This window comes from Eretmochelys imbricata, chromosome 7, assembly GCF_965152235.1.
Source record: "Eretmochelys imbricata isolate rEreImb1 chromosome 7, rEreImb1.hap1, whole genome shotgun sequence".
NCBI classification, from domain to species: domain Eukaryota; kingdom Metazoa; phylum Chordata; order Testudines; family Cheloniidae; genus Eretmochelys; species Eretmochelys imbricata.
In genome coordinates this window covers 93,558,755-93,572,301 of record NC_135578.1, presented here as the reverse complement: position 1 = coordinate 93,572,301, position 13,547 = coordinate 93,558,755, and the positions used below count along the sequence as shown (strand labels likewise).

At 39.3% G+C, this 13,547-nt stretch overlaps 1 protein-coding gene across 2 annotated transcripts in view; it reads right to left on the bottom strand.

Annotated features, from left to right (window-relative positions):
• The window catches only part of MYOF (myoferlin), a 107,389-nt gene extending 95,536 nt beyond the window's left edge, over positions 1 to 11,853 (bottom strand). For both annotated transcript variants that reach the window (XM_077821164.1, XM_077821165.1), the window contains exon 1: positions 11,766 to 11,853. In XM_077821164.1, the coding sequence (XP_077677290.1) occupies positions 11,766 to 11,853 (88 nt within the window). The remainder of the gene's footprint in view (positions 1 to 11,765) is intronic.
• Positions 11,854 to 13,547: the final 1,694 nt, after the last annotated feature.

Sequence of the window (13,547 nt, the reverse complement as noted above, 5' to 3'; positions counted from 1 at the left end):
AAGGGGGAGAGCTCATTCTTGACTACCTAGTACTAATTACTAAAAAATAATAGTAAAATAAAAATAAGGTTCATGATTTCATTTATACTATACATACTATGGTGTATGCTGAGAAAAAAAATGTTATGTCATATATTTGAAAGTAATGAGAAGGATTTTGGGTTAAATTAGCAGGATTTTGTTAAAAAAACATACATAAGTTGAGTCAGTCCATATGTGGAGTTAACACATTTGAGGTTGATTTTTAGTGTTTATTCCCTTCATTTTATGTTGCCTCTTCATATTTGTCTATTTTACCATTCTTTTAATGCCACTTATTTTACTTTATGTTTTTGTACCTGCAGCATAAAACTTTTCCCTTCCCATTTAAGATACTATACTATAGCAACATTTTTTGGCCAAGAGGATTCCCTTTGGGGCCCTTCAGCATCACCCATTCTTCAGCAAATGGGGTCGCTTTGATATCAGGTACTCCCCCACTGGCTGTGAACCCAGCCATGAAAAGCAAGACTCAAAATCATATCATTTGATGAGAATCAAATCTGGGTAAATTGCACAGTAGGGCAGTGGGCCATCTATTGTTTTTCTTTTGGCCTCACCCTGAGGTAAGGAATATAGGATATTTTTATATTACTTTCTTTGTTAACAAAGCACACTTAACTTACAGAGAACAGAAATAAAGGCAGGTTATATCTCCCCTGCTTCATCTTTGTCATTTTAAGTTTACAAATAGATTTATTGTACTACTGTGATGCTGGCAGGCCAGATGGCAGCTTTTGCCCAGACTGCAGGCATTAGCTAAGAACTGACAAACTCATAGCTGGAGACCAGACCAGTTCATGTATGTGTTAATGTTGCTCAAAATAGGTATTAGTTTCATAAAAATGTATTTAGTGTTTAGACTCGATAGAATGTCTGCAAGTTGCTGCATGCATTAATCTTATTTGTAATCTTATTAATCTTATTTATAATGTCTGAATTCCATGCTATTAGGAAATATGTAAGTTTTGCTTTATAACTTAGAAAATGTTTGCTCTGAACTTGTGAACTCAGATGGGGAGAGAGTTCCCCCCATCTGTCCAGAAGAACTATCAAAATCAGATGGGCCATCAAGGAACATTGCAATACAAAGGATTGGTGAATGGCTGTATCACACCTTGGAAATGCTACATGTAAGGAAGCTTGTCCGATGGACTTGAAGGCTGAAGAAGGAAATAAAACAAAGACATGGGAAAATTTTCTATCGCTTCACTGTTTGAACTCTCAAAGGGTCAGAGATCCCAAACTGAAGCCAGAGATCACCAGGGGTTACCACTGGTGCCTCCCTGAAAGACACTTTGAATTAACAAATCCCTACAACTCTGTCACTCTTAGGATTTAGATTGCCACTCATTTGTGTATATGTTTAGTTATTAGACTTTTAAGTTAGTTTATTACAGAATTGGCTACAGGCATTGTGTTTGGTGTGTGATCTAAGATACAAATGGATCTGGGGTAAGTGACTAGTCTCTTGGGACTGGAAGCAACCTGAATATTTCATTATTTTTGGTGTAAGTGATTATTTATCACTAAGTCCAGCTCACCTGGGTGGCAAGATAGACTGGAGAGTTTAGAGGGACTGTGTATGTCTCCATGGTGAGACTGTTATAGTGGTTCAGGAGTTCACATTTGTTACTGGCTTGATGAAATCTAATTATAGAACAAGCCACCAGTTTGGGGTATCTGCCCTGTTTTTGACAGTCTGCTCTGAGGTAGGCACTCACAGTCGTGATTCACTCCAGATAGTGTGACAATTGGTGTAGTCTTGGCAGGATTCTCATGCCACTGGTCAGTTGGGTTAATAGATCATAACCCCAATCATGTTAAAAGTTTACATTTGATATCAAGTTTTTAAGTTTTAAAGAGTAGTCACAATGGGTGAATTGCAGTCATATGAGGGTCTTGACACAAAGAACCTTGAAAAATTATGTAAGAATAGGGGATTATCCCATAAAAAGCCTCTGATCAGAAACTGAGAGCTTTGCTCATAGACTTTGAGCAAGGAGCAGGGTCTGAGCACCCCACTGCCCCAGATGCCATAGAAACTGCTGCAGCAAAACTGGTTCGAGAACAATGGTTGTGGACAGTAACTGATGAGGTAAAAGCTGCCATTTGTGATAAAAAGCCTTCCACAGTTTTGGAGGCAGCAGAAATTGCAGATAAATATATTGAGTCAAGGGCTCGTGCGGGGCACAAACCACAGTGGAAGGGAAATGCTCCTGTTTCCCAGGTTAAGAGAGAGGAGGGGGTCTAGGAATAAACCTACCCCCAACTTTGTTAAAAAATGTCAAAGGAGCCCAGATTTTAAAACCTCTTACCCTAAGAGAAAGCAGGTAGTCTGCCATCACTGTGGGACTCCTGGCCATATAAAACCAAATTGCCTCACCCCACAATCTGCGCCCAGAACCCCCACAGGGAGTGCCAGTGCTACCACCATGAGTGCTAATGCTAACACCATGATCCCAGAGGAAACAGTATAGGAGCAGGTGGCTTCATAAAGTACAGTAGGACTGAGTCTTGGTAAGGTAGGAAAGAATTTATTAAAACTGCTAGAGTGAATGGCATTGAATGTACAGGCTGAAGGGACATGGCATCCCAGGTCACTTTGATTAAGGAAAGCTTGGTAAGGGAAGAAGACAGACTTCCTGGCAAAAGTCTAAATATTTCAGTTTGGGCTCAATTTTCTGTGATTGTGCCCCTGACTAAAGTCCACCTTACGTGGGAGGATTTTAAGGGTGAAATTTCATAGAATCATAGAACTGGAAGGGACCTTGAGAGGTCATCTAATCCAGTCCCCTGCATTGAAGGCAGGACTAAGTATTATCTAGACCATACCTGACAGGTGTTTGTCCAACCTGCTTTTAAAAATCCCCAGTGATGGAGATTCCACAACCTCCCCAGACAATTTATTCCCGTGCTTAACCACTCTGACAGTTAGGAAGTTTTTCCTAACGTCCAATCTAAACCGCCCTTGCTGCAATTTAAGCCCATTGACTCTTGTCCTTTCCTCAGAGGTTAAGAAGAACAATTTTTCTCCCTCCTCCTTGTAACAACCTTTTATGTCCTTGAAAACTGTTACCATGTCCCCTCTCAGTCTTCTCTTCTCCAGACTAAACAAACCCAATTTTTTCAATCTTCCCTCATAGGTCATGTTTTCTAGACCTTTAATCATTTTTGTTGCTCTTCTCTGGACTTTCTCCAATTTGTCCACATCTTTCCTGAAATGTGGCACCCAGAACTGGACACAATACTCCAGCTGAGGCCTAATCAGCACGGAGTAGAGCAGAAGAATGACTTCTCGTGTCTTGCTTACAATACTCCTGCTAATACATCCCAGAATGATGTTTGCTTTTTTTGCAACAGCATTACACTGTTGACTCATATTTAGCTTGTGATTCACTATGATCCTTAGATCCCTTTCCACAGTACTCCTTCCTAGGCAGTCATTTCTCATTTTATATGTGTGCAACTGATTGTTCCTTCCTAAGTGGAGTACTTTGCATTTGTCCTTATTGAATTTCATCCTATTTACTTCAGATCATTTCTCCAGTTTGTCCAGATCATTTTGAATTTTAATCCTATCCTCCAAAGCACTTGCAACCCCTCCCAGCTTCGTATCATCTGCAAACTTTATAAATTCTTGTTTCCCTCTATCATTTTAGCCACATCTAAGCAGGTTCATGTTATAACATGCAGCCAGAGAGAGTATGGCCCTGACTCACCTGCTGTCTGTAGACAGCAGGCAAAGTTGTGGGGGTGGGGAGGAATGCCCTCGGTCCTTTGTCTATTGAGAGTAGTAGCTTCTGAGAAGCAATTTGAGGATTCTTCTGCTGTGCTGGAGTCTGCTCTAAACTTAGGTGAGACTCAGAAGGAGTTTGTGAAAGCTTAACAAGATGACCCTTCTCTGGACAAGGAGAGGGGTTGCAGCTCAGAATATAATACCCCAGCTGGGAAAGGAAATGGTAGATTTTTTGTATAAGGAGACTTGTTATATAGGGAGGTTTCCATAGGGAAAAAGTGTTGTCCTGGTGAGGTTTGCAAGCAGGTAGTTGCGTCTGAGAAATACAGAGAGAATGCACAATTAGCTTATGATTGTCCATTCATAGGACATTTAGGAGCGGAGAGAACCTGTGACAGGCTTAAATGGAATTTCTATTGGTCTCACATGTTTGAAACAGTAAAGATGCAAGGGACTGCATGGTCACCTGTGCTGATGAGCTCGCCTGGCCAAATAAGAAATGAGATTCAAATGAGATTCAAAAGTTCCCAGGGCTTTTCCTGTACACCTGGCCAGTGCATCTGAGTTCAGAGTGCTGTCCAGAGTGGTCACAATGGTACACTGTGGGATAGCTCCCGGAGGCCAATACCTTCAAATTGCATCCAAACTAACCCTAATTTGAAACAGTGATGTCGATTTCAGCGCTAATCCCCTCATTGGGGAGGAGTACAGAATTCGGTTTTAAGAGCCCTTTATGTCGAAAAAATGGCTTCGTTGTGTGGACGGGTGCAGGGGTAATTCGGATTTAATGCTGCTAAATCTGACATAAACTCGTAGTGTAGACCAGGCCTAAGAGACTGAAGGAACCCTGCAAAGCATCATGGCAACTTTTGGCCATTATTAAAGAGATGTTTGCCAGACTGTCTGTGGATATTGTGGGGCCCCCTCACTGAACCTTCCAGGAATGGAAAGAGATATATACTTGTGGTGCATTTTGCCACCATGTACCTTGAAGCCACAACACTATCTAATGTTAAAGCTCAGACTGTAGTTACAGCTTTATTCACCATTTTTAGCAGACTAGATTTTCCCAGAGAAATCTTGACAGATTGTGGGGCAAACTTGATGTCTTTAGTTTTAAAAAGTTACAGAGAGTTATAATGTGGAGTGAGGCATCTAACAACTGCCCTCTACCATCCAGAAACTAATGGTTTCTAAGATATAATGGGACTTTGAAAGCTATGCTGAAAACGTATGTCACCAGGTGTGAGGATGACTGGGCCATGTTGCTTCCTTATCTGTTATATGCGTACAGATGTTTCCCCTAAGAATCTACTGCCTTTGCCCCCTTTGATCTCCTGCGTGGGAGGCAAGTTGAGGGGAGGCAGATTTGAGGTTCTTGGGAGGGCAGTACTGAGGGGACAGGAAAGCCTGTAGGGGAGTATGTCACTCATTTTAAGAATTTACAGGCTATGATTAAACTAATGCAGCAGAACCTTGATAGAAGTCAGGAATCGCAAAAGCTTGGTATAACAGGAATACTGAAAAAAGATCATTTGATATTGGTTATTTAGTATTAATGCTAATTTCAGTGAGGACAAACAAAATGTAGGATTGTTGGGAAGGACCTTATAAGGTGATAGAAAGAGTGAATGAGATCACTTATGATGTAAGGAAACACTATGGCAGAGGAGCTGTGCAAACTGATGAAAAGCTGATGAAAGGGAGATGGTAGTGAATATGATTTGTTGTGTTGATGAAGGAATATTTAATACTCCTTTGGTTGATTTGGTCAGGAAGAGCAAGGACGAAACTCCCCTGAAAAGCATTGAGTTCAGGGAGGGTTTGGATCTGATCCAAAAGCAGGTAAGGCTGGCCCTTTTGAAGCACCACAAACAGGTATTTTCCAACTGGTCAGGTTTAATTGACAGGATTATACATTTCATTGAACTAGCAGGGCCCTGCCCTGCTCCTAACTAGGCATATTGTGCTAAAGGGGAAATGCAGAAACAGATCCAGGAAGAGGTAGATAGCATACTGGAGATAGGAGTAATTACTAAAGTCCCTGGGTATCTCCCATTGTGACAGTACCTAAAAAGGATAAAGCCATGAGGTTTTGTGTGGACTTTAGGAAGCTAAACACTATCACCTTACCTGACCCATACCCCACACACCAAATAGAGGACCTACTGGCTGTGTTGGGGAGTGCAAAATTCATAAGCATGACTCATGAGTACTAGCAAATCCCCTTAGATGCTCGTGCTCAAGAAAAATAAGCTTTTATAGAGGAATATGGCTTATATGAGTTTAAGGGTATGCCTTCTGGATTAATCAATGCAGTAGCTACCTTTCAGGGGCTTGTCAATGAGGTGCTGCAGGGATTACAACCATTTGCCAAGCCCTATATAGATGACTTGGCTATTTTCAGTAGTTTCTGGCAAGCCACTTGAATCATAGAATATCAGGGTTGGAAGGGACCTCAGGAAGTCATCTAGTCCAACCCCCTGCTCAAAGCAGGACCAATCCCCAATTTTTGCCCCAGATCCCTAAATTGAACTCACAACCCCAGGTTTAGCAGGCCAATGCTCAAACCACTGAGCTATCCCTCCCCTTTCGCATGGGAACTGTGTTGCAAAGGCTTAAAGAAACCAACCTCACTGTCAAGGTCTCCCAATGCAAAATGGGGACTGTAGAGGTATTCTACCTAGGACACAGGGTGGGCAGTGGTTTTGTTTGCTGTGATCCTTTAAAAGTAAGAAGCGATTAGGAACTTGCCTGCCCCACGAATCCAGAAGCAGGTCTAATCCTTTATTGGTCTGGCCAGCTATTACCAGAGATTTGTAAAGAGGTTTAGTGGCATTGTGGCCCCCCCATAACAGACCTTACAAAAAAGGGGAAACAAGACTGGATGGTATGGACAGAGGCTTGTGAAAAAGGCTTTCAGGACATAAAAGAGGCTTTTTCCAAAGAGCCTGTTTTGGCCAGTGCTGATTTCAGCAAATCATTTATACCATGCACTGATGCTTCTAACATCAGATTAGGTGCAGTCCTAATGCAGAATGGCGGGGGAGAGACAAGTAACATCCCATTGCCTTCTTGAGTAAAAAAAACTAATCATACTGAACAGAACTATGCTGTCATTGAGCAGGAATGCTATGCCATCGTTTGGGCTGTAAACCTTGTTTGTGTAATAAAAAAAAAAGTCAGGTTTTGACAGATCACACCGCTTTGATGTGGTTGCACTGAGCTAAGGAAACCAATTCTACTTTGTTGGAGTCCAGCCGTACCAGAATTTGATATGGACATAATGTGTTCCAAGGGAAAGCAAAATGTAGCGGCTGATGCCTTATCAAGAATGGGGTTATTCTGATGCATATTCAGGACCGTCAGTGACATCCTTTCCTACACCTGTTTTGCACTCGGGGTGTGATGCTGGCAGGTCAGTTGCCAGCTTGTGCCAAGGCTTCATGCATTAGCGAAGAACTGATAAACTCATAGCTGGAGACCGGACCAGTTCACATATCTGTTAATGTTGCTCAAAATAGGTATTATAAGAATGTATTTAGTGTTTAGACATGAATGCTACTATTGTACTTTGGAAACACTATGTACACGGGAGCTTGTCCTATGGACTTGGAGACTGAATGAAAGAAATAAAACAAAGACACAGGAAAATTGTCTCTCTCTTTTATATCTGAACTCTCACAGGGCCAGAGAAACCAAACTGAAGCCAGAGATCCCACAGGGGTAACTCCTTGGTCTGCCCTGAAAAAAAACTTTGAATTGACAGATCATTACAACTCTGTCACTCTTAGGATTTAGATTGCAACTAATTGGTGTATATGTTTCCTTGTTTAACCTGTCAATAACTCTCTCATTTCGTTTTCCTAGTTAATAAACCTTTGTTAGTTTATTACGGGATTGGCTACAGGCATTGTCTTTGGTGTGAGATCTAATATACAAATGGATCTGGGGTAAGTGACTAGTCTCTTGGTACTGAAAGCAACCTGAATATTTTGTGATTTTTGGTGTAAGTGATCATTTATCACTAAGTCCAGCTTGCCTGAGCAGCAAGATAGACTGGAGAGTTTAAAGGGATTGTGGGTGAGTTGGTGGTGAGACTGTTATAGTGATCCAGGAGTTCACATTTGTTACTGGCTTGATGAAATCTAATTATAGAACACACCATCAGTTTGGGGTGTCTGCGCTGTTTTTCACAGTCTGCCCTGAGGTAGGCACTCACGGTCGTGAGCCACTCCAAACAGTATGACAACTACCTCTGGCTATAATTTTTTCATACTCTGTACTGGAAATGGTAATTCATTTTTAGTGTGAACCTTTGTCAATGTTCTTGATAGGTGAGATGTGCATGTTAACCAGAAGAATTTCACTAACTAGATATGAATTTTGTTTAGGATAAGGTACTCCTTCCTTAAAAATTCTAACCATACTGCTATCAATCCACCCTCAGAAGTCAAATTGACTCACATTATTATAATTCATCATTGTTGACTTCAGTGGATGGCACAATAGCAGAAATAGGCATCATATAGTGTTAAAAAACCCTTATCATCTACCTTTTTTAAAATCATCTGACAGTGGTATCATTAGGGCTAATACGCCACACTTCCTTACCAAAATATACTTTAAAAACCATCATCCCCAACTTTAATATAATTACATGCTCAAAAACTTCATTAAGACAGAATTAAGGTTGCCCAGTGGTATCTTGTGTCCTTCCAGAATGTGGAGAGTGGCTAAACTTTAACCTCTGAAAACCAGTAAATATAACGTTGTGGAGTAATTAAATCGGAACAAAATCACTTTTATTCCCAGAGTGTCTCCATGGAGATTTACACTGGCATAGCTAAAGTTTTATAATTAGGCCACTATAATTCTGCAAATTGATTTTCCCATTTAGACAAGCCCTTAGACACAGAAGAGGAGATTAAAAAAAAAAAAAAGAGCATCAGCCCACTATTAGCCCAGTTGGCCCACAAAACAGAAGTCATAGCTCCAAATAATTTTAAGTCAGAACTGAATGCTACGTGTTAAAAGGAAGTAGCAAGCCAATAAAATGTCATACTATTGATTATGCATATAAGCAAACATGTCACCTATTACATCTAAAGGAAGTTTCAGGGTTTTTTTCTAGTTTACCATCTCTCACATGTAAAAATTTTTTATTGCCTTAACTTTTAGTGTTTAATGACATTTTGGCATGTTCTCACACTTCTTCCTTATCCATTTCAATAATGCTTTCATTTAATACAAAATTATGACAAGCTCAGAATTCTGCTATTACAGCCTCTAACTGTGTTTGCAGCATTAGTTTACATTTGGGTGTGTAGTTCTCTTTTAATGATGAGCTGTTCCTTATGTAAATAAAAAACAAAAGGTCAAGCTCACAGGGCTTAGAATAAAAGTTCTTGGGGGGAAAAAAAGAAAAACTAGTGCAGATAAAGTCTATCACTACAGGGTTTTGTGCATATCTTATGATAACATTTACTTAATATGGCGGTGTATGTTAATTATGCCAGCTATACATTACTATGTGAATACTAATGAGCTCTATTCAAGGTGCAGATAAAATTGTATTTTTAATACCTGATACACACATCAGAAGCTAATGAAAATAAACTAAAACTATGATCCTGCAAATGCTTATGAATGTGAGAAATTTTCATATGTGAATAGTCACAGAGAGTTTGCTTATCTGTAAAGATACTCATGTGTATAAATGTTTGCAGGACCAGGGTCTAAACTGATAAATCTTTCATAACTGGTGTGTCTAAGGGCCTAATCCAGGTACTGAGCACACACCAGAAGCTAATGAAAATAAACTAAAGCTATGATCCTGCAAATGCTTATGAATGTGAGAAATTTTCACATGTGAATAGTCGCAGAGAGTTTGCTTATCTGTAAAGATACTCATGTGTATAAATGTTTGCAGGACCAGGGTCTAAACTGATAAATCTTTCATAACTGGTGTGTCTAAGGGCCTAATCCAGGTACTGAGCACACACAACTCCCACTGAAGTTTTAACATATTCTAAACCATATACTGAAATCAATAGAAGTTATCTGTGCTTGATGCTTCTTAGGACCTGTCCATGAGTTTTAAATGACTAATTTAATTTAGAAAATATTGTTGGTTGAATGTGAAATACCATAATGAGCCTATCATAAAATTACATTTTACAATACAATGTTGGCCTCAATCGTGTCAATAGGAGTACTCAGGTGCACAGAGTTAAGCATGGTTTCAGAGTAGCAGCCGTGTTAGTCTGTATTCGCAAAAAGAAAAGGAGTACTTGTGGCACCTTAGAGACTAACAAATTTATTTGAGCATAAGCTTTCGTGAGCTACAGCTAGTGTGTATGGTAACACCCATTGTTTCATGTTCTCTGTGTATATCAAATCTCCCCATTGTATTTTCCACTGTATGCATCCGATGAAGTGAGCTGTAGCTCACGAAAGCTTATGCTCAAATAAATTTGTTAGTCTCTAAGGTGCCACAAGTCCTCCTTTTCTTTTTGCAGATACAGACTAACACAGCTGCTACTCTGAAACTTGCATTGGTAATAGTGTGTGCTCAGGAAGGAGGAATAGACTTGGTCATGAAAAGTAGCACCAAATCAGGGAAGCACAGAGATCAAAGGATACCAGAACCAATCAGCAAGGGGCAAAAAGGGGAGAAGGGACACAAAACTACTGAGAGATGAAAAATGGGGACTGAGGGAACAGAGACAATATAGGAAGAAGAAACAACTAAGGAGGAAAGCAAAGAGAGGAGAGAAAAAGGAATAAAAAGAGAAGAGGAAAAGCGAAAACAGTGAGAAAATCTACCTTGCTAGAACTGCGCTTGTGAGTTCCACACAGAAAGACTTGATTCAGGTATTAGGAAGTAAAGAGGCTTTGGGGGAAAAGCTTAATCACTTTAACAAACCTGAAAATCTAAGACAAAGGGGGAAAGGGGAGGAAAGGGTGCACATCTTTTTGACAATAAAATCCTTCCAGATTGCAACAATTTTGTCAGATATTCTCAGCAGATAGACCACCCTTCCCCATCACACTGTAGCCACTCTTTTGGGCTCACCCTGCTGAGATACCAAATCTCAGCAATTGCTTTTATCCGTTGAAAATTTTGTTTCCAGTTCAGCTTATATTCAAGCAATAATACTCTCAAGAGTAAATTTAACTGTTGGCCACAGTTGTTTGACGGATTGCCTGATACAAGATTGTCTTGGTCCTCCACCTTGAAGGTGACAACACTAAACTTGTAGCTAAACCCCTTTTGGTACTGGAGGAAGAAGAAGCCGTAGAAACTTTAATCAGTTACAAAACTTATATCAAAATGAAATTAACAGTCAATCTTACGTATAAATGTTAGTTAATAAGTGTTTTCTCTTTCTCCCTTAAGCAACAAGTAGGTAACTCTGAAAGTGGTATGATATGGAAAGTTAGGAGGTTTAATAATAATATTAAAAGAAATGCTAAAAATACTTTAGTAAAATAATTACAATAAAAGGGATCTGCTGCAGAAGCAAAATTGGTAGTGAGCAGCAGCTGCTGTGCCAAATCAAAAAGAAACTTTAAAGATGCAAGATTTTTAGCATGAACATCACAGGTTAAGGTGCTGGATTGTAACTCAAAGTCGCACAATTTAGACTTTAATTAATACTACCACTAAAAATAGATTTATAAGTAAAAAGCAGAGGACTAAACCCTTACAGGAGCTTGGAAACTGAGTCTTGGGAAAGCAGTCCCAAAGGCCAAGAAAAAGAAAATCACACCCACGAACATACTCCACCCATATCACGCCCTGTGCAGATAACTTCAGTCTTTCTGGTAAAAAGCGTCTTTGCTAACATTATGGTGAGATTCAATTTTGTGTAACTTCAGTATTTCATAATTTTAAAATATCAATATAGAACACTTTGTCCTCAAAGCTACAAAAAATATGCAAACAGAAATCTGATTGAGTACATTTGTTAGTTTTCCTTACCTTTAAAAATAACAGAAACAATAGGATCCGGTTTTCCAAATTTAGTTTTAGGGATATTGGTAGCAGATTCCACAATCACCCGAAGCATTGTTTCAAAACTTGTGTTAAACCACTGCTGTCAGAAAAGGAACTTAAGAAAGTCTGTGCTTCAGACGCCCTGTGTCCTCCTCCAGACTGCAAAGCTAGGAGGAGGCAGCAAGGAACAGTTTGCTTACAGAGAAAAAGGGCTGATGGGTGGAACTATGACGGGTTAGTTACTAAAGGCTGTAGAAAAAAAACTACCTGTAAACTGACACCATAATTCCTGTGCAAAGCAAGCACCATCCTGTGAAGTCTGGTCATGTGAAAAATGTACAATGTAAACAGTATATAAAAAAAAGCCTAAGCATATGAACCTCATATAAGTGATTAGGGAAAGAGAAGTACATAGCTGGCAAAAATTAAACACAACCCTAGTAGTCAGACACACCACAGCTCCCTCTTTTAACTATACTTCTGAATATACCATGTCATTGAACTTTATAACGGTCTACACTTTTCTCATCTTTGCTTTCAATGAATCATGTTTTAATATATTTTCCATGTTTCTTTCCTATTTTGTAAATCCACAAAATATCTACTCCTCAAAACAGTTTCAGTACTCCTCATTCTGTAGGGCTCAGGAACAACGTTTTTAATAAACCTCTCCTATACTGTGTAGCTACTATACATTCTGCGTTTAAGAATTGCACTGTTATATAAACACAAGCCCCTCTAGGAGCAATAATAAAAAAGAAATATGTAATAATATGGTGTCTGAAGAAAAATCTGAAAGTTTTTAACCCTAAAAGGAGAGAAGACCTTGTCTATTGCTCAGTGACCTATAAATGATTGCTCTTAACCAGAGAAAACTAGGGAGCGGAATCCACTGAAATCAGGTGAATCAGGTGAACAAAGAATTGGCTATACCAGTTCAAACCATTAGTCTGTTTAGTCCTGTTTCCTGTCTGATGTTTCAGAAGAAAACAAACCAAAGCAAAACCACACAATATATCTATTTGTACAATAAACATACATGGAGATAAATTTTATCCTGACCTCTGCAAATATCACATTATGCTCTGGAACCTCAGATCTTATTATTTTTAGCTTGTATTAACTGCAAATATTATTGATAGTCATTAAATTCTCCAAGCCATCATATTGTACTTGCTGACCTTTAGATGTAGTTCATTCTGTATATTAACTATATGTTGCATGAAGTAGTATTTTATTTCATTTGGTCTACATGAACTGGCCATTCATCATGTTACCTCTTGTAATTGCAATATGGGACAGGCTAACAAGGAGAGTGGTTGTTCGTTTCCTTAGTCCGTTGGCCCACTTGGTTACTATCTGGTGGAAGCTGAGAAAAATAATCAAGGGCATAGACAAATTTAATATTATCCATGTGGAAACATACTGATACAAATACAGATTTCTTACTGTAGCTGTCTGGAATGCAAGATCAAAGGGATTTAAGGTGGAGCATTCTAATCCAGAGTAGACCAGTAGCAGAGCTCCAAGAACCAGTGAAAGTGACCCTTTCTCCCAAATGGTCTTAATTTACAGGATAAATGGAAAATCTCTGACAGGACGAAATACCTCTGCTTCAAAAAAAAAAAAGACTGAAGCTAAAACCTCCCATGACAAAATCATAGCACTAACTATAGCAACGATTTTTAAAAGCATGTAGTAAGAGTGGCGTGTGTAGCATACCTAAGCACAAAAAATGTTACAGAAAACATGAGTTTTAAAATAACT